This window comes from Engystomops pustulosus, chromosome 5 (assembly GCF_040894005.1).
Source record: "Engystomops pustulosus chromosome 5, aEngPut4.maternal, whole genome shotgun sequence".
NCBI lineage: Eukaryota > Metazoa > Chordata > Amphibia > Anura > Leptodactylidae > Engystomops > Engystomops pustulosus.
This window is the reverse complement of record NC_092415.1, coordinates 174,133,675-174,154,342: the sequence shown is the minus strand read 5'-3', so window position 1 is coordinate 174,154,342 and position 20,668 is coordinate 174,133,675. Positions and strand designations below refer to the sequence as shown.

Below are 20,668 nucleotides of genomic sequence, written 5' to 3'. Positions count from 1 at the left end.
TACGTGGTCAAGTACATCGACATTTCCAAAACACTACCGCCTGGATCTACCCTCTAGCCATGACTTGAGCTTCGGACGGAAAGTTCTCCAGGCCGTGGTCCCTCCCTAGTCTATTTATCTGGTAAGTCTCCAGGTGCCGTCATGGGGGACGCTATGGAAAAAGTGAATTAGTCTCACCGGTAATTCTGTTTCCATGAGTCCACCATGACGGCTATATATACCCTGCCCTGTGTTATTAATGATGTCTGGCTAATATCTTCTAGCACTCTACCGGAACCTCTGGTGGTTATTTGGAAGACACTGGGGAACAGCGGCAGAGGAGGGGCCTTATAACCTTCGCAACATCCTGTCCCTACCAAAGGTCAAGGTGCAACCTCCAGGTGCCGTCATGGTGGACTCATGGAAACAGAATTACCGGTGAGACTAATTCACTTTTTTCACTCACCAACTTCAAAAATCTATAACTTTTTTATTTTTCCACATAAAGAGCTCTGTTATGGCTTATTTTCTGCGTAACAAATTGCACTTCATAGTGACGGTATTTAATATTCTATGGTGTGTACTGGGAAGCGGGAAAAAAATTCCAAATGCAGTGAACATGGTGAAAAACCACATTTGTGACGTTTTCTTGTGGGCTTGGATTTTACAGCTTTCACTCTGCATCCCAAATGACATGTCTACTTTATTCTTTGGGTCGGTACGATCACGTGGATACCAAATTTGTATAGGTTTTATAATGTTTTCATACATTTAAAAAAATTAAAACCTCCTGTACAAAATATTTTTTTTTATTTTGCCATCTTCTGGGGCCAATAACTTTTTCATACTTTGGTGTACGGAGCTGTGGATAGTGTCATTTTTTGAGAATTTTGACGCCGTTTTCATTACTATAATTTTTGGGACTGTGCGACCTTTTGATCACTTTTTATAAATTTTTTTATATTTTTCAAAATAGCAAAAAAATGCCATTTTCGACTTTGGACGCTATTTTCCGTTACGGGGTTAAACATAGTGAAAAAACATTATCATATTTTGATAGATCGGGCATTTTCGGACGCGGCGATACCTAATGTGTTTATGATTTTTACTGTTTATTTATTTTTATATCAGTTCTAGGGAAAGGGGGGTGATTTGAATTTTTAGGTTTTTTTATTATAATTTTTTTTTTTTTAACTTTTTTTTATTTTTACTATTTTTCAGACTCCCTATGGTACTCTAACCCTAGGTAGTCTGATCGATCCTATCATATACTGCCATACTACAGTATGGCAGTATATGTGGATTTTACTCCCCATGCATTACAATGTGCAATTAGCACATTGTAATGCATGGGTTAAAACAAAGTAGCCTCGGGTGTTCGGAACACCCGATGTTACCATGGCGACGGATCGCCGCTCCCCGTGACGTCATCGGGGAGCAGCGATCCACGACAAGATGGCGGCGCCCATGCCGGCGGCGATCGCTAGCACCGATCGCGGGTGTTACCGGTAAGCCTTTGCTGCAATATGCAGCAAAGACTTACCGGCTATGGAAAGGGCTCGGCCCACGAGCCCTCTCCATGCACCGGGACCCGGCGCGCGTCGGGAAGGGGTTAAGGAAATTAACCATCAGAGCATGATGCACCAGGGACACTTACTCATAGATCCAGGCACTGTGACTGTGGTAATCCTCTTAGATTTGTAATCCATGCCTTTCTTTCTTCTAAAATCAATGTTTTAAATTATGCTAATGAGTCTGAGGGGCTTCCCTAGCTCCTCTGTGATCTGGATTTACAGATTGTTACACTGTCTCACCCTCCCCCCTGCTCCCTTAGCACTTATGCAGTTAGCACTTCTTGTTCAAGTGCTGGGGAGCAGGAAGGTGGGTGAGACAGTGTAACAATCTGTAAAGTCAAATCACAAAGGGGCTACAGTGGACCTTCAAGCTTATTAGCATAATTTCAATAGTTGATTTTCAAAGGAAGAAGTTCATGGATAACAAATATAAGAGCATTACCTCAGTCACAGTGCCTGGATCTATGAGTAAGTGCCCCTGGTTTATCAGGCTTGATTTTGATGGTAGATGTTTTTTTTTTTCTAACAACACACAGATTTGACCTTTTAATAACTGAAAATATCATAAATAGCAGTTTTTTTTACTCTTCAATATAAAATGTAACAGTCATGTAAAGGATGATCACTGTGTAAAGAGTGTTTCATCATGTTAAAAAAAAAAAAAAGGTCCAAAATACCCAAACACACACAGATTACATTTGTAAATTTGAAAGACCTTATAGAGTAGATAGAACCATGTAAATTGATATATAAAAGTGGGATTCCACTTTAAAGGGGTTGGCCGCTTTACCTTTTTTGTAATGTGTATGTAAGTGTAGGGGGCAGTTATTATGTAATTTACCAATATAAATCTGTTAATAGTTCTGATCCACTTTCTTCATATGTGAAGTCTTTTACCTCATCAGCCAGACATCCCTGTCCATAAAATGGCCGCAGATGGAGGGTCATGTGATCTCTATCTGTCCATGAGCTATCACCATGCCATGACCTTATGATAGTATACATAAATCTAAAGCTTAGGTCCTGGCAAGGCGATTGTTCATTCTGCCTCCCACACATATTACAAGAAAACATGAGATAAAGTGGCCAACCCCTTTACGATAACTGCACACTTTGTGGATTGTCACTCAGACACCCTGCAAATAAATCTGTATCAAATACAAACATTTTAGATGCAGATTTGTATTATTTGTGGCACGTTTTTGATCTTTTTCCCTCTTTTTTTTTTTCACCTGACGTCACTTCAAAAAAAAAAAAAAAAAAAAAAAATCTACAAAATCTACACACTGAAAAAACTGCATCGTCCAAATAACTTTTTCCACATCACACCACTTTAATGCTACTGTGTTGTTTATCCGCAACAAAATATGTGTGTAAAATCCGCAAGTAATCCACAATGTGTGTAAAAAGCCTAATGCAGCTGCAGGGGTCCCCACCTTCCCCCTACTGATTCTGTATGTAGAACGTAGGCTGTCCCCTACTTAAAAACACCAGACTTACAGACGACCCCTAGTTACAAACAGACATCTGGTAATTGGTCATTTACTGTACTTTAGCCTTAAAGGGGTTATCGGGGTTTTAAAAATTACCTAGGGCCGGGCTGGGGATGGCTAGTTAAACATAATAAACATGTACTTACCTCCTCCGGCGCCGCCGATGTCCCGCGCCGCGGTCCCTTCGATCCGTGCCCCTGTTTGTTTACAGGGGCACGGAAGCCGCGCACAGGGAGCTTCCGGTCCGCGATGTGGACGGCTCCTCCCATCCGTCCCTATCTCTCAGCGTTGTAAGCGCTGGGAGATGGTGTCGCATGGGAGCTTCCGGCCGGCCAGAAGCTCCCTGTGCGCACTTGTAATGAAACCGGCGCATAGAGAAGACCGGCCGCGGCGCGGGACATCGGCAGCACCGGAGGAGGTGAGTACATATTTATTGTGCTTAAATAGCCCTCCCCAGCCTGGCCATAAGAAATTTTTTAAAATCCGGATAACCCCTTTAAGCTACAATACACAGCTATAACAGTTATCACAGGTGTCTGTAATGAAGCTTTAGTGTTAATCCTGGTTCTTAGAACAATCCAACATTTTTAAAATTCAATTGTCAGAGACCCAAAAAATTTTGACTGGGGTTACAATTATAAAATATACAGTTCTGACTTACATACACATTAAACTTAAGAACAAACCTATAGAACCTATCCTGTATGTAACCCGGGGACCGCCTGTATATTAAAAAAAAATTACTGTTGATTTGCTAAATGTATTATAAATGTTGTGTTGTACTTGGCTAATGGTTACCCCCAAAACTTCTCTTCTGTTGCAAATCAGAGTAAAAGGTGCTTATTGTATTGCTGTTTTTTTTTTTTTAGAACTTTCACATGTAGATTTTTTTGGAAGGTTGCCATTTGTGTCTTTCCTAATTCCAGCGCAGTCTACAGAAAATACTGCAGTGTCCCAGTCGCATCCTACACGGCCATCATACATTTTTATTTCGAGAAAAGTAGAAATCTATCCCTCTGTTCTTGTGCTGCTTTGGCATGTGAGATGGTCCTCTGCCTCTCCGGGATGATGCTGCTCCGCTGTCCTGTAAATACAAAAAAAAAAAAAATGTGGATTTTTGGAAATGGGAAAAAAAAAAAAAAAAAAAATTTATTTCTCAAAGGTTCATTCTGCCATTGTAAAGTCTGAGGAACATACTACTGGACAGAATGATGGATAGAAGCAGGACGCATTTAGTTTATTAGTCTGCAGTGTTTTTTTTTTCCAAGTTTTGTTTCATGGGTTTTCAGTCAGAAGGAAAAAGATAACATGCTTTGCTTCTTCATGCATTTAAAAAAAAAAAAACCCTTCATGAACAAGGAAAGAATCTGGGAAGGAAATATGCAAATATGTTTTCCAGGGACTACTTTGAAAGCCAATTCAGTAAGTCATTTCCAAAAGGAACAGACTCCCAACTGTGGACAGCGCTGTTTAGATATTTTTGCATCTCATCAGCACAGTGTAGGGAACTGGAAGGGATTGTCAGCACCCAATGATGACTGATGCTAATTAAAGGTGTTCTATTTAAATCAGTGTTCGTACATTTTTATAGAGGGTTTCTAGAATAACTTTTTTTTTTTTCTTTTTTCAATATGGGCCCCAAAAATGTGTGACAACTCTTTAGTGCAGCACAGAGCAGTCAGTCACTAGTTGTATGCGTGTTTAAATACACACACACACACACACACACACACGTGTGTGCCCACGTGTAGCACAGTGGGCACCAGGAAGACGACAAGGGGGGTAAACACCGCTCGCTCCCGCCCCTCCCCATAAAGATATATGGTGCACAGCGCTGTATTCGGGGGAAAGATAGGACATGTCCTACCTTTCTCCTGTACGGCGCCGTGCGGCCATTGCTGTCTATGGGGGGGCGTATATATGCCCCATACGGCAGTATTTTATCACTATTCCAATTGTGGTTTGGACCTATAAGTGAGATCGATATGAACCAACAACTCCCTGAGCCATTTACAAATTTGGTTTGGTCTTCATCACCTATCGGGAGAAGAGTGTATGGTGTCCCTTAAAAGGGGTTTTCCCACAAGTAGAAGTTAGGCCCTAACCACAGTGACAAGACCTTCACGGATCACGAACACGAGGGGTCCAATGGGTTCCCACATACCTCAGTTGGACTCCTCGTCGCTCCATTGGACTACTCGTTTTTGTGATCAGTGGGGGAATCATCACGGAGACCCCCATCGATCAGCAAGTTTGGCCCTATTCTGTGGATAGGGCCTAACTTCTGTTCATGGGAAAACCCCTTTAATGCGATTCACTATTTTTGTTTCATATGACCATGTTATTAATCTGTAATGTCTTATTTTGTTTGTATATGTCCCCTATGATTTGTAAAACTCTACGGGATATGATGGCGCAATAGAAATAAAAATTTATTATTACATATTTATTCGAGGCAGCTGCTTTGCGTTTGTCTCCGATTGCACATATCCCTCTCTTCACAGTTGTAGTACACCAAATAAGAATATTATCATTTTGCAGACATTCACAATCTGTCGCAGAGCTCTGTACACTTACCGGCTTCTGGTTCACGTGTCTGCTCCACTCCGGTGCCATGACAATTGGAAACGGGTAGGAATCTCCAAGCGTTACATTGGCATGTGCCAGCGCAGCATTGCTTAGTGCCCAGGGTGTATGAACGTCTCCTCCTTTTATCTCTTGTAGCTCTGGAACCCATAATCGGATGTAGTCGCCCTTATTTAGGGAATGAATCCAAGTAAAAATGTAAGTTCACTGATGAATGTACAGATTTTGTAATGCAATATTGACATAAATTAATTGATTTTTATAAGAACTGAATGCAAAACTGCAAGGATCAGATAGAAATATGACATAGGCCTTTCTTTTCATAGACTAGAAGCTTGTCAATAGGTTTAGGGCCCCTAAAGAGCCAACATACCTTTATGCAGATGAGGTTAGGGTCCCATACCTTTTTACATGTATTGGTACAGGCCTATTAAACTATGAGAAATGTGTATACAAGGTGGGTAAAAAGTCCTAGGACACCATCCCATTTCAGAAACAAAAGGAAAAATAACATATCAGGGATAAGGGATGACAGGGGATTAGCATGTAGGACATGGCCACCATCTTGGATTAAATGGCAGCGATTTAAGTGGGAAGGTGGTCATGAAACAATTATGATCCTCTTTGATATGCTACAAGTTGATTTCCATTATCAAATTTGAAATATTTTCTGTGGGTTTATAAGGACTGGTTCCAGCACCATCAGACCTGGTTCAACACGTCAAATAGTTGTATATATTCCAAGTTGCGTTGGTGACTTTTGAAGACAAGAGTCAACAGGGGACAATTTATCAAAAGGACCTGAGAGGAAACCTCTTCTTGTTTGCTTTTGGAAACCAATCAGAGCTCAGATTTAATTTTACCACAACGGTTTATAAAATTAAAATGGAGCTCTGATTGTTTGCCATGAGCAACTAGAACAATTCTGCTCTAAGACGGTTGTGATAAATGTGGCCCAACATGTTCACAGAAAACCCTGTTAAGCCAAAGACACACCAGACTAAAAAGTTTCATGCACTTGTACACATACATTGCCATCATAATCCAAGCCCTGTTTTATCATGTTGAATTTTCTGTTTTCTCTTGGGTCATTTCCAATTCCAGCGCTGTACAACCAGTTGCCGTAATTGCTGCAAACATCATAATCTACCTAGAAACACAAAAACCAAATGGCATATATTTATCTGCAGCCTGTGTCACAACGCATAAAGAGATATTATATATACATACATATATTTTTTTTATAGATAGAGAGAGATTTGCACTCAATGTATGAGTACAAGGAAAGAATTATAATTGTACATAATGACCTTAGCCTTTGTCTTGCAATTTCCACCTCATATATATATATTACTTTGTGGTGGCTGCTTAGCAGCAGCCTTGTCAATCTGCCTCTAGTGATAAACTTGCTAAATAAAAGTCAGTGAAGGTCTAGGAGTCACCCATTAGCAGTGTTGGCTTTTTGAAAACTGCATTGATTGCACATACAGTGGACCTGGAAATGCAAGTAGTTCCTACAAAGAAGTTCCTGTCACGCAGTTAGAAATAAGAAGCCTCCCTGACTGTATACTTTTTTGGGAAATATAGACCTGAGATTTATCATTTAATGAATTTTTATATGATGAAATCCCTGCCACACCGGATAGATCGGTTGCACTTGCACAAAATTGTGAAATAACCTGCGCCCATTCAGCCTGGGTCCCACTGAAGTTCTTTGCATTAGTTTTTGTGCCCAAGGCAACCACAGTCATTTAATTGGGTACCTCACAGGGCAAGTTTTGAGCTGCCAAAAGCCCCCTGTATTGTCCCAGTGAATGATACATCAAGGCATATGCACAACCAGCACGCCATCACTTCACTGGGACTTGCAGAGTTTGCAGTTTCCTCAAGACAACTCCCTTTATATAAAAAGTTTACTTCCTACATTGCCAGGAAACAGACGATTTTGTGGTTTCTTTTAGCTTTTCCTGTAGCAATAAAATATATCATGCCTTCTAACATTATTATATTCTGGTACACTTTTATGTAGAGCTCTCTGTTCCAGTACTTCAAGAGCCAGTCCTATATATAGGACTTTATTCTTTCTGGTAATATTCCAGAAAGAAAGAGAAAGAGAAAAAAAAGCAGATTCTGCTACTTAAAGGGTCACTGTCACCAGCTTTTACATAACTAAAGTACGAGCACCCTCAGGTCCCTTCAACCACCAGAAGCCAGGAGGACACAGGACATGTTGGGGGGGGTCACATCAGCTGTGGTTCCTAAGGATTACAGAGAACCTTTACCAGGGCAAGTACAGTATGGGTAACCTTATAATGGTCTTATAATTACACTGGTAAAGTTTCGTATTTTGGGACAACCCCATTAAAAAAGTCAACTTACCCTGCCCTGTAGTCATGCAGGTACTTTCAGTATTCGCAACACTTGGCTTGGCCGAAAGCACTGGGGGTCATAGGGCTCACTTTGAAAAATCAGCGGTCTCCTCAGACAATGGAACGTCACATGTCCTGTAGTCCAAAGAGGCCACCAAAGTTGGTCCTGTGACCCCCAATACTTGTACTGGAAGTACAACTAAAACACAGGACCACTTAGTGGACAACTTAGTGTATATCTCTTGTATATTTACTATCCAAAGATGTACATTTGGATCCCTAATAAGGACTTTTTAAAGTACAGGATGTTTCTTACCAGCAAGTATTCAAACCACTCGGCCCCCATTCTCCAGTCAAGCCCAAGATCTTTAGTAAGAAAACTGGCCACATTCTGGCGTCCACGGTTCGACATAAAACCTGTCATAGCTAGTTCGCGCATATTTGCATCAACAAAAGGAACTCCAGTCCGACCCTCTGAAAAAATATATATATAAAAAAAATATGGCACTGGCTAGACACAAGGGATTCTGGTAAAACCTATGCAGTGCATGATGAGATGATATAAGACAGGCACTGACCTTTCCAGGCTTCAAACTGTTTTAGATCCTTCTTCCAAGGAACCTCTTTATCTTGAAGACCTAAATGAATGCACAAGGCAATAGTTTTTCACACAAGATTGTATGTTTTCCCCCACCCCTTATGGTTGTGTAGCGTGCATCTCAAATATGTCAAGAAACAGGCAGTGAAAATCCAAAGCAGAGTTAAAATCTACACCACAGGTTAACCTCCACTGGAGATTTATCAGCATCTCTTCCACCTCCGCTATTATAACACAAGGCAACCTACCATACACCGAAATCAATGGCGAAGGGAAGGAGCACAGAGACTTTATTCTCACCTTACATTCTTATTTTCTGTTCCACTTTCCTAAAATTGGGATATTTATGGAAACCCCTGTGGCAGGTCTGAACTGAGCCTTAGAACCAGCTCGGCAAAGGAGGGAATTGCTAAAGACTTGACCTGTAACTTTGTACAGGTTAAAGTCCACAATAGGTGGATTAAAAATGAGAAACGTGTATCAAGTAAAAAGAAAATCATATACAGCAGAATGTTTATTCATGCAGAACGTGATCCAAGCTATATCATTATATCATGTGTAATATTTGTGAAGCCATTTACTATGTATACTACGCTATATTAATATGTACTAGAAGTTCTTACACTCAGAAGACAAAAGCAGAGATACAACCTGAGCCCTGATCACAGCACATACCTCTCAAAAAGAATATCCTCCTTCCATACTTAAGAGCCACAAAACGGAAGTAATCTCTCCATAAGAGTTCAAAAATTACCCTAAAAAAAACAGAAATAATACTAAAATTTCACTGGGGCGTTCTTCAAGGGATTCGATACAACAACGTGAGAAATAGGAAGTTCTTAATTACTACTGTAAAAATTTATTTTTTTAAACATTTATGCAATTTTACTTAAAAATAAAAAAATATCTCCACGATCCCCTTGTGCAGCCCAGGTCCCCATGGCTGTCTTTTCTGTCTTCTTCCTGACATGCAGCGAGATGCCCATCCAACCAATTACTGGTAGAAGGTCTAACCTGACTGGACGGGCATCTCAGGGCATTTCCTATATGTAGGGAAGATGATCAAAATAAGAGCTCTGAGTACCCAACTACTGGCCCTGCAGGCTTAACCTATCAGCACCCTGTGATAACTTGCCTGATGTTATGACAGAAGGTTCCCCTTCCATGCTAGCTAACCATCCAGATGCCACCACCTCTATTGACCGCAGCATCAAAGCGGCAAAATGCAACACTGCAACACTGCTGGAACAGGATGCTCCTGCACACAACGCAGACACAGGCAACACTTAGGCTGCGTTCACATGTTGGATCTGAATTGCATTTAGTAACGCAATTCAAGCACTCCACGACAAGCCAGAAAAGAGCCTGTGTGCCATAAAATTCTGTATAGTTGTGCAGCAAACAAGACCAACTAATAGGAGGTGCAAAGTACAACTTACTAGTCTTGTGAAACAACAAGGTAAGGCCTAATTCACATTTACGTTTGGACCTCTGTTATGTTCTGTCTCTAAAACCATAATAAAGGAAGTTGTAAAAATGTCCAGAGGTCCGAACATAGGTGTGAACTACGCCCAACGCACAAAAATGTAATAATACAAGTCAATAAAATGACTTACCAGTAAGTGCTCTGATTTGCAGTTTGTTCCTTCTCATATTTGCGGATCTGCTCAAATATGTATCTGGGGGAGATGCAGCCCAACGCGAGCCTAAAATATAGCACCAGCATACATGAACAAGCGGTTTCAATGCCTGTTTGGGTAGGGTACCTGCACATGTCACACATACGTGCAGATTTTCCATGCTGCATTTCCATGTGGTAAAGGGCAGATACCCTTATATTAGATTTCATCTTTCACTGAGTGATAGAAACCTACCATGGGGCAAATTTGGTTGAATAATCCATTCCTATGAGTCCATTACGAGTGTCTTTATAGGAGGCTACAAGATTCTGAATACAAGAAAGGCACATAAGCAATAGACATCCAAGTAGTCCATACACGCATGTAAAATAAGTAGTAGAGGTTACTGGCACCATAAAGTTGGCCAAGCTACAGAATCACCTGCACTTGGGGTGGGGGTCCTACGTGGTATGTAACTAGCTAGCTATTACTTATCCACATGTGAATAAAGAATTGAACGATACGGAGTACTGCTTTCCAGTCTTGGATACATTTGGGCTATGCATACTATAACAATGTTTTATCTATTTTCTAAAAAGGCTTAGTATAATATTACATAACACTTTACACAACTGCCTTGTCTGTCCCTCACTTCTCCATTGCTCTACAGTCTCCTGCCAGTCCCTACTTAATGGCGCACTCATAACATCTTAACACAAGCAATGCAAAGAGCCTGGACATCTCTGCTGCTGCAGCAGAAAGTAGAGAGCAGAGGAACAGACATCTTTGTGTTAGGAGCAAAGGAGGATTGGTGAGGAGAGGATGTCTACTATAGACTATACATACCTAGAGTTGTGACAACTTACCGTATCCCAGAAGTAATGCTGCAGTCTCTGTAGAGCTTGACTCTCACCCCCACTACAAGGGAACGCTGTTCTTGGGTCTGTTAGAGGATCTGTTAATCATAAGAAACACAGCTCTGATAAACAGAAAACCTATCTCCAGCATGTCCGTATAGAATGAACAGAGCATCAGGGTTTAACATGCCACTTCTTCAGTCAAGAAGAAGAACACCCATCTGACAAAATGTTACTACCTTGTTGCCCAAAATCCTCCACTGTTGGCACAGAACTTTCTTCCAGGCCCCCCGGCAAAGGCTTCAACTTCTCTGGCATCTGTAAGGTTGGACGCACTTTGCATTGCGCCTCTACAGCTTTCCGGAACTGGGTATAGATATCTGGTAAACTACACAAGAAAGTAAAGTTAGGACATTTTAAAATATGATCTGAAGGAACAGTAAAAACTCATAAACACCATTTAAAACTCATGATCTGTATACTCTGCTTTAGGTGATGAGACATGTTATGTCTTGGGGGAGAGGGGGGGATTTATGATTATGTGTGCACTAGAATTGTGGAGTGTTACTTGGTAGGTTTTTACATTTTTTCTGCACGTCCAATTGTCAAAGTGTCAAAGGTCTGGGTGCAGTCCCACGTTGCGTCTAACGCACGCAATTAAAAACGCATTGCAACAGCTGAAGAGAGATTTGCCCAATTAAAAAGCTGTTAACACTTGTGTTTACAAAACACAAATGTTAATGCTTGCTTCAACGCATGTGTTAACTGGTGCATTTTGTAAACCCAAATATAAACAGCTGTTTAATTAGGCAAATTTCTCTCCAGCTGGTAGAATGTGTTATGAAATGTATGCATTAGACGCAAAGTGCGAGGTTGCTGCTTATCATATCCTGTAAATGAACAGAGTGTCCAAAATGGGCATGTTTGGAGACAGTTTCATGTTGAAATAAATGACAGTAAACCACATTATACAAAACCCTTAGGCTACATTCACACAAACGTATGGGGGACATATATACGGCGTGTATACGTCCCCCATACACTTCTATGGGCTCACGGCACCGTACGGGAACGGTACAGTACAGCACACACGCGTATGTCTTATATGTCCTATCTTTTAATCCCACGTGCAGTAGTATTGCGTGTGCCGGCAGACACTCTGATGTCAATGGCAGCTGACGTCAGAACTGTGCGCCACATGGATGTGCCGTTACCGGACGGATCGCTGAGAAGACCTGGGGGCGTCAGAAAGGCAAGTATAAATTTTTTTTTTAATGAATTGGGCAAACTAGGGCTGGCTGTATACAGGGAGAGGGGACAGGTGGCTATATATTGGGGAGAGGGGCTGCATATCTATATACTGGGGGGAGGCTGTGACCAATGCATTTCCCACCCTAGGCTTATACTCGAGTGAATAGGTTTTCCCAGTTTTTTGTGGTAAAAGTAGGAGCCTCAGTTTCTATTCGGGTCGGCTTATATACGGTAAGAACATTTAGGAAATAATACACTATGACACCATTCAATCTGTTACACTTCTAAACTTTCTTTCCTGGATGTTAGAAACTACTTTTCTTTATAAATAGAGTCGGGATTAGACATTTTATGTTTATTTTATGTCATTTAAGTTTTTGTGTATAAAATTGTTGTCTTTGTTTCTGTATTGTCTAATGCAGCTATGCAGACTAATGTTCACTTTGGTGTTCTCCTGTACTTGACTCCATGTAAACACTGTGTAGCTTGCTTTTCTGTTTTCTGGTAAAGCTTCTAACGTTACCCAGAGATATGCCTGAACGGTAGATCCTCCCGATGATACAATGTGGACCCCCAAATTGTATGATACTTGACACCATGCCGAGTGCAGACTTGCTTCAAAGATTTCTCAACATCCAGCTCTTCCTTTGTGGCCTGAAAATAGGGGTTATAAGTCAAAACACAACTTCAACTATAGCTATATACAAGTAGGGCTGCATTCACACGACAGTAAAGGGGGACATATGTGCGGCCATACATATGTCCCACATAGACAGCAATGGCCTCACGGAGTGATAAGGCGACGCACATATACTGCTCTGTACACAGGAAAAAAAATAGGACATATCCTATCTTTCTTTGTGTGCATGGCCGTACGCCTGCATTTCTCTGGAGAGGGGAGGGGGTCGCCACTCCTCTCCAGCGCACCGGACGTACGCCTGCCCGGCTATGGCCTAAAGTAGGGTGTGCAAAAAGTGGAGAAAATAACCTCTTCTTGAAGAGCCACAGCAGAGACTGGTCCAATCTGCTTGATCAGATCCTCAATTACATTTTCAGGATGACCTCTTCTCAGCAGAAGATTGCTGGATAGATAAAAGACAGAAAAAGGTTAATGGGCACGGACATTAGATACACATATTACATGTTCCTATATATGATCTCATGTACTACAATCACACACCCACCTTCCTATTTTCTTGAGCGTGTTTCTTAAATCCTTTATGCTTTCTAACAGAAACTTCAAGCGATGAGGTCCTGTCTTGGGGAAGTTGTAGTAATGTGTTCCCACATAGTGTCTTGGATCAAAGCAGTAGAGGGGGACAATATATTCTGCGTTCCGGTGAGCCCAAAGCAACACCTACAAGATACAGGAAAAAGGAGGATTATATCCTATGCAGCACAGAATGATGATCACCTGGAAAACCCAACAACACAACAAAGAGGATAAGACCCCCTTTAGTATTAACATAATAGGAGATATTAGTGTGTGTATGGGGTCTACACCCTGAAATGCAAGTTTGGTGTGAATTGGGACACTACTTTCTGCCACAGTATTGCAGACCGCTGTTCACATGAAAGCCGGGGTTCAGTGTGTAGATCAAAAAGAGAAGGGAAATTCTAGAGGATATGTACATTAGTGTGGTTTTACCCTTAAAGGGGTTGTCCACTTCCAGCAAATATTTAATATTGTTTGTGTAATTAAAAGTTATACAATTTCCCATTATAGTTTCAGGATAATTTTTGCACGGTTTTCTAGATCTCTGCTTGCTGTCATACTATAGAAAGCATCATTGTTTAGTTCCTGTGGATGAAGACCTGTCCCTGGTCATGTGATGTCTCACAGATGCACAGCTTGTTATAACACACGGCTCTGATTACTCTTAACAAGCAGTGAATCTGTATGACACCACATGACCAGGGATCAGTGTTTATCCACAGGAAGTAAACAATGAGGCTTCCAATAAAATATGGATTTTTGTGTGCATTTTTTATGTGAAATTTGACGGCCAAATGGAAATCTGTATGCGGAAAAGCAACTACTCCCAAGAACAGATGCATTTAGACCTGAACGCTTGAGTTTAGGAACTAGAAACAGGTTGGTTAAACAGGTTGGTCTAAGCGTGAATACAGCCTTTGGGTGAAGACACACATGGCGTTTTTGGGCCGTTTTTACTAAGTGCGTTTTCAGATAGTTAAAAATGCATGCGTTTTTTGAAAACGCATGCGTTTTTGTCCGTTTTTCATTGCGCAATTTCGGAAAAACTGACAAAAGCGGATGCGTTTTCAAAAAACGCATGCGGACGCACTTAGTAAAAACGGCCCAAAAACGCCATGTGTGTCTTCACCCTTAGGCTCCCTGCACAAGGCACAGAAAGTCAAAGGATTCCAGCAGCTGTAAAATCAATGTGAATACAAAGCGACCTTGTCCACTGCATAAGGCTGGTGCCACACGTAGCGCTTTGTCTGCGCTTGCAAACGCAGACAAAGTCACGCCCACCGGGGCGGGCCTCGGCACGATCGCATCAGCGTTTCTATGGAAACGGCTGCGATCGGGAACGAGCCGCCGGTGTTTCGCGTTAAATTTCCATAGAAACGCTGATACGATCGGGCCGAGGCCCGCCCCAGTGGGCGCGACTTTGTCTGCGTTTGCAAGCGCAGACAAAGCGCTACGTGTGGCGCCAGCCTAAGGTATTTTCACTAAAAATTTACACAACTTGCAGATTTTTATGTCAATCTATGTCATATCTTTTACTGAATTTGATGTTATTCTCTGTTAATCTGCAGCAGAATCTGCATGAGAATCCACGGCAAAAAAAAAAAAAAATCACATCTACTACAGTTTATTATATGAACTTTTAGAGTGCGGTCACATGTACGGCTAGCGCGGCATTTATGTTTGAATGCGGCCTTATCACACAAGCTATATCTAAAATATACACTACTCAAAAAAATAAAGGAAAAACTCAAATACCACATCCTAGATCTGAATGAAATATTTTCATTCAATATTTTGTTTTGTACACAGTTGAATGTGATGACAACAAAATCACAATCAGTGGAAATCATCTTATTAACTCCTTAAGGACGCAGGGTTTTTTCGCTCATTTCTCGCTCTCCACCTTCAAAAATCCATAACTTTTTCATTTTTACGTGTACAGACCTGTGTGAGGGCTTATTTTGTGCGTAACAAATTTTACATTCTCGTAATTTTATTTATTTTAACATGCCGTGTACTGCGAAGCTGAAAAAAAAATCCAAATGTGGAAAAAAAATTTAAAAAACGCACGTGCGTCACGTTCTTGTGGGCTCAGTTTTTACGACTTTTACTGTGCACTCAAAATAACAGCTCAGCTTTATTCTTTGGTTCGGTGCGATCGCGGTGATACCAAATTTATAACGAATGTGTACAAAAAAGAAAAAAAAATTTTTTGCCATCTTCTGAAGCTAATAACTTTTTCATACTTTGGCGAACGGAGCTGTGTGAGGTGTCATTTTTTTGCGAAATGAGCCTACGTTTTCATTGCTACAATTTTGAGGTCTGTGCGACATTTTGATCATTTTTTATTCCATTTTTTATGTGATGTAAAAAGGTGTAAAAGTCGCATTTCGGACATTTGGGCGCCATTTCCCGCCTCGGAGGTCACCGCCACCCGTAACCGTTTTTATATTTTGATAGATCGGGCGTTTTGGGATGCGGCGATACCTAATGTGTCTGATTTTTACTGTTTATTATGTTTTATATCAGTTCTAGGGAAAGGGGGGTGATTTGAAGTTTTAATATTTTATTAATTTTTTTATTTTTTAAACTTTTTTTTTTTCACTATTTTTTAGACCATCTAGGGTACATTAACCCTAGATGGTCAGATCGTTCCTACCATATACTGCAATACTTCTGTATCGCAGTATATGGCATTTCTGCACACTATACACTACAATGAGCCACAGGCTCATTGTAATGGATATGCAGAAGCCATGTATCCTCGGGTCAAACGAAGAGCCGAGGCTACCATGTCAACCGATCGCCGGCCCCCGATGACGTTCGGGGGCGCGGCGACCGTAACAAAGATGGCGGCGCCCGCGCGCCGCCGTCTTTTAAATGTCACCGGCAACGGAGGGGTTAATAGCCGCGATCGGTGCAAGCACTGACCGCGGTTATTAGCAGTGGGGGTTTTATGCAATATGCAAAAACCCCCACCCTTGTATGAAGAGGACTCAGCCCGTGAGCCCTCTTCATACACTCCTTATACCTCTGCGCCGTAGAACTACGGCGCAGAGCGTTAAGGGGTTAACCAATGGAGGCCTGGATTTGAAATCACCCACAAAATTAAAGTGGTAAAACATACTACTGGCTGATCCACCTTTGATGTAATGTCTGTAAAACAAGTCAAAATGAGGCTCAGTATTCTGCTTCCACGTGCCTGTATGACCTCCCTACAAGCCTCGGCATGCTCCAGATGAGGTTGCGGATGGTCTCCTGAGGGATCTCCTCCCAGACCTGGACTGAAGCATCCGCCAACTCCTGGGAAGTGTGTGGTGCAAGACATGAGGACATGGATGGAGTGAGACATGATGTTCCAGATGTGCTCAATCGGATTTAGGTCTGGGGAACGTGCAGAGCAGTCCATAGTTTCAATGCCTTAATCTTGCAGTAACTGCTGACACACACCAGGCACCTTAGGTCTAGCATTGTCCTGCATTAGGAGAAACCCAGGGCCAACCGCACCAGCATATGGTCTCCCAAGGGGTCTGAGGATCTTGTCTCGGTACCTAATGGCAGTCAGGCTACCTCTACCGAGTACATGGAGGGCTGTACGTCACTCCAAAGAAATGCCACACCACACCATTACCAACCTACTGCCAAACCGGTCATGGTCATGCTGAAGGATGTTGCAGGCAGCAGATTGCCCTTCACGGTGTCTCCAGACTCTGTCACATCTGTTACATGTGCTCAATGTGAACCTGCTTATGTCTGAAGAGCACAGAGCGCCAGTGGATTATTTGCCAATCCTGGTGCCAAGAGTCCTGCACGGTGTTGGGCTGTGACATCGGGCCCTCATACAATCCTCATGCAGTAGGTTGCCAACTTTTTGTGCAGACACATGCACATTTGTGGCTGCTGAAGGTCATTTTGCAGGGCTCTGGCAGTGCTCCCCCTGTTCCTCCTTGCACAAAGCCAGTGGTAGCGGTCCTGCTGCTGGGCTGTTGCCCTCCTACAGCCCCCTCCATGTCTCCTGGTGTATTAGCCTGTCTCCTGGTAGCTCCTTCAGCCTCTGGACACTACACTGAGGGAGCTTTCACACAAGGGCTTTAGCCTTGATTTAAAGGGGTTATCCGGGTTTAAAAAAATTTCTTCTGGCCGGGCTGGGGAGGGCTATTTAAACATAATAAATATGTACTTACCTCCTCCGGTGCTGCCGATGTCCCGCGCCGCGGCCGGTCTTCTCTGTGCGCCGGTTTCATTACAAGTGCGCACAGGGAGCTTCCAGCCGGCCGGATGCTCCCATGCGCACCATCTCCCAGCGCTTACAACGCTGAGAGATAGGGACGGATGGGAGGAGCCGGCCACATCGCGTACCGGAAGCTCCCTGTGAGCGGCTTCCGTGCCCCTGTAAACAAACGGGCACGGATCGAAGGGACCGCGGCGCAGGACATCGGCGGCGCCGGAGGAGGTAAGTACATGTTTATTATGTTTAACTAGCCCTCCCCAGCCCGGCCCTAGGTAATTTTTAAAACCCGGATAACCCCTTTAATTTTGTGGGTGACTCTAAAGCCAGGCCTCTATTGGTAAATATGATGATTCCCACTGATGATTTGTGATTTTGTTGTCAAACATTCAACTTTGTACAGAACAAAGTATTAAATGAAAATATTACATTAATTCATTCAGATCTATGATGTGTCATCTTGAGTGTTCCATTTATTTTTTTTAGAGCAGTGTATATAATACACGTGTAGCATAGTCACGCCCCGGGTTACACAACTGCAACCTCCACCAATAGCGTTCCCCGTGTGAGTAGCATCCACCAATAGCGTTCCCCGTGTGAGCAGCCTCCACCAATAGCGATCCCCGGTGTGCGCAGCCACCACCAATACACTGCGGTTGTGTAAGTCGTGTATTGTGCGAGTGCAGCTGCTCCGCAGTGTCGTGCATATCGTACCTCGTTATCGTGATATCGCAGGTCATTCCTCAGCAGACAAATCACTATCCTGCCCGGAGCCGCCATCATCCTCATCAGAAGCCGCGGCCTCACCGGAGCCACTCACCGGGAGTCTCACTAATGCCCCCGCCCACTACGATGACGTAAAATCCCCGCCTACTACTCCAGTCCGTTGCAGTTCACACCGTAGCCACTAGGTGTCACATCAGCCAAATTCTATACATGAAGCAGTTTCTATATTGATGGATATCATCATCATCTATTTGTAATATAAGACATATCGGTCTAATATAACTTGTATGTCACTACATATTGGAAACTGCACCTAAATAGTGCACACCTGATTATTTGACCTTATTCAGACGGATAGATCACATTACATATGGTTCCTTACAAGTTATGTCATGTAATATATGGTACACATAGGAACACATCAAGAGGTTATGTCAGTAAGGGAAGATCCAATTCTGAATGTACAAGATATATATAATAGATAAATTACACAATTAAACTGTAAAAAACTGTGTTAAAAGTGGACACAAAATGGCCGGGCCGGGACTATTGGCTAGATACCAGACTTGCAAAAATAGATATGAATGGGGAGGGGGAATAGGACCCTGGTCAGCCCAGTACAAAGAAAACAAGCTCCAACCATTGAGACATACACTATGGGGTCACACGTATCAATAGTGTTGCGTCCTAACACAACACTAGCGCACAGCTGAACGAATATGCGTTTCCAGTGAAGTGCAAACGAAACTAGGACCCGTACCAGTGTCTTGCACACAAGATACCAGGTGCGGACCGAGGCCCATCCGCGTGCTAGCGCTGCTTTGGGAAAAGCAATTCTAGCACCACATGTGACCACATCCTTAGATCAGCACTTTTCTGATTAAAGGGGTTTTTCCAAGAACAAAAGTTAGGCCCTATCAGCGAGATAGGTCCTAACTTGCTGATCAGTGGGAGTCTCAGTGCTGAGACCCCCACAGATCACAAAAAACAGGGGCCCGTCGGATCCCTCCTTGCTATGTCAGGCTAATGGAACAGATGGCCGCACATGACTGTTCTGCTCCATTAATCTCTATAGAGCTGACAAAGATCGGTGATCTTTCCGTCAGCTACAGAGAGATAAATGGAGCAGAATGGTCATGCACAGCCATCTGCTCCATTAGTCTGACAGAGCGACCTCCGTCGGATCGCTCGTGGGGGTCTCAGCACCGACTTTTGTTTGTGGGAACACCCATTTAAGTATTGGTCTTGTGTCTGTGTCCTGAAAGTTTGACAAAAAACTTTCTCCCCAGAGGTGAAGTGGGCGGAGACTAATATCTGTCAGTCTATGCCCACAGGCTGAGGCCAGTTAGCTTGCCCACAGATCCCATGATGCCTTGTGTTCTCTCGCAAATCAATTTAGCATTTAATCCATTTAGTTTCCCACAAGTAAATCCACTGAACACTGCACAGTGCACATGCAGGATATATATGGTGAAAGCCTGGCAGCTTCCATCACATGGAGGAAACATGCGGACGCACTTAGTAAAAACGGCCCAAAAACGCCATGTGTGTCTTCACCCTTAGGCTCCCTGCACAAGGCACAGAAAGTCAAAGGATTCCAGCAGCTGTAAAATCAATGTGAATACAAAGCGACCTTGTCCACTGCATAAGGCTGGTGCCACACGTAGCGCTTTGTCTGCGCTTGCAAACGCAGACAAAGTCACGCCCACCGGGGCGGGCCTCGGCACGATCGCATCAGCGTTTCTATGGAAACGGCTGCGATCGGGAACGAGCCGCCGGTGTTTCGCGTTAAATTTCCATAGAAACGCTGATACGATCGGGCCGAGGCCCGCCCCAGTGGGCGCGACTTTGTCTGCGTTTGCAAGCGCAGACAAAGCGCTACGTGTGGCGCCAGCCTAAGGTATTTTCACTAAAAATTTACACAACTTGCAGATTTTTATGTCAATCTATGTCATATCTTTTACTGAATTTGATGTTATTCTCTGTTAATCTGCAGCAGAATCTGCATGAGAATCCACGGCAAAAAAAAAAAAAAAATCACATCTACTACAGTTTATTATATGAACTTTTAGAGTGCGGTCACATGTACGGCTAGCGCGGCATTTATGTTTGAATGCGGCCTTATCACACAAGCTATATCTAAAATATACACTACTCAAAAAAATAAAGGAA

General features: G+C 42.7%; 1 protein-coding gene across 1 annotated transcript; it reads right to left on the bottom strand.

Annotated features, from left to right (window-relative positions):
- Positions 1-3,498: 3,498 nt before the first annotated feature.
- On the bottom strand, positions 3,499-18,642 carry LOC140133546 (cryptochrome DASH). The gene is made up of 14 exons (XM_072153851.1): positions 18,485-18,642; positions 13,511-13,683; positions 13,315-13,408; positions 12,850-12,980; positions 11,315-11,463; positions 11,085-11,173; positions 10,474-10,547; positions 10,216-10,305; positions 9,275-9,354; positions 8,580-8,639; positions 8,318-8,475; positions 6,663-6,782; positions 5,624-5,800; positions 3,499-4,130 (listed from the first exon to the last, which is right to left on the bottom strand). The coding sequence occupies exons 1-14, from the start codon at positions 18,557-18,559 to the stop codon at positions 4,023-4,025; spliced, it is 1,578 nt and encodes a 525-aa protein (XP_072009952.1). The 5' UTR covers positions 18,560-18,642; the 3' UTR covers positions 3,499-4,022.
- Positions 18,643-20,668: the final 2,026 nt, after the last annotated feature.

Excerpts from the sequence above, each read along its gene's own strand:
- LOC140133546 (XM_072153851.1), bottom strand. The coding sequence starts at position 18,559 with ATGAGGATGATGGCGGCTCCGGGCAGGATAGTGATTTGTCTGCTGAGG. Across the intron at positions 12,981-13,314 it reads CTGTGGCTCTTCAAGAAGAG|GCCACAAAGGAAGAGCTGGA; the intron begins GTTATTTTCTCC and ends CCCTATTTTCAG. Across the intron at positions 11,464-12,849 it reads CCGTTCAGGCATATCTCTGG|TTTACCAGATATCTATACCC; the intron begins GTAACGTTAGAA and ends TTTCTTGTGTAG.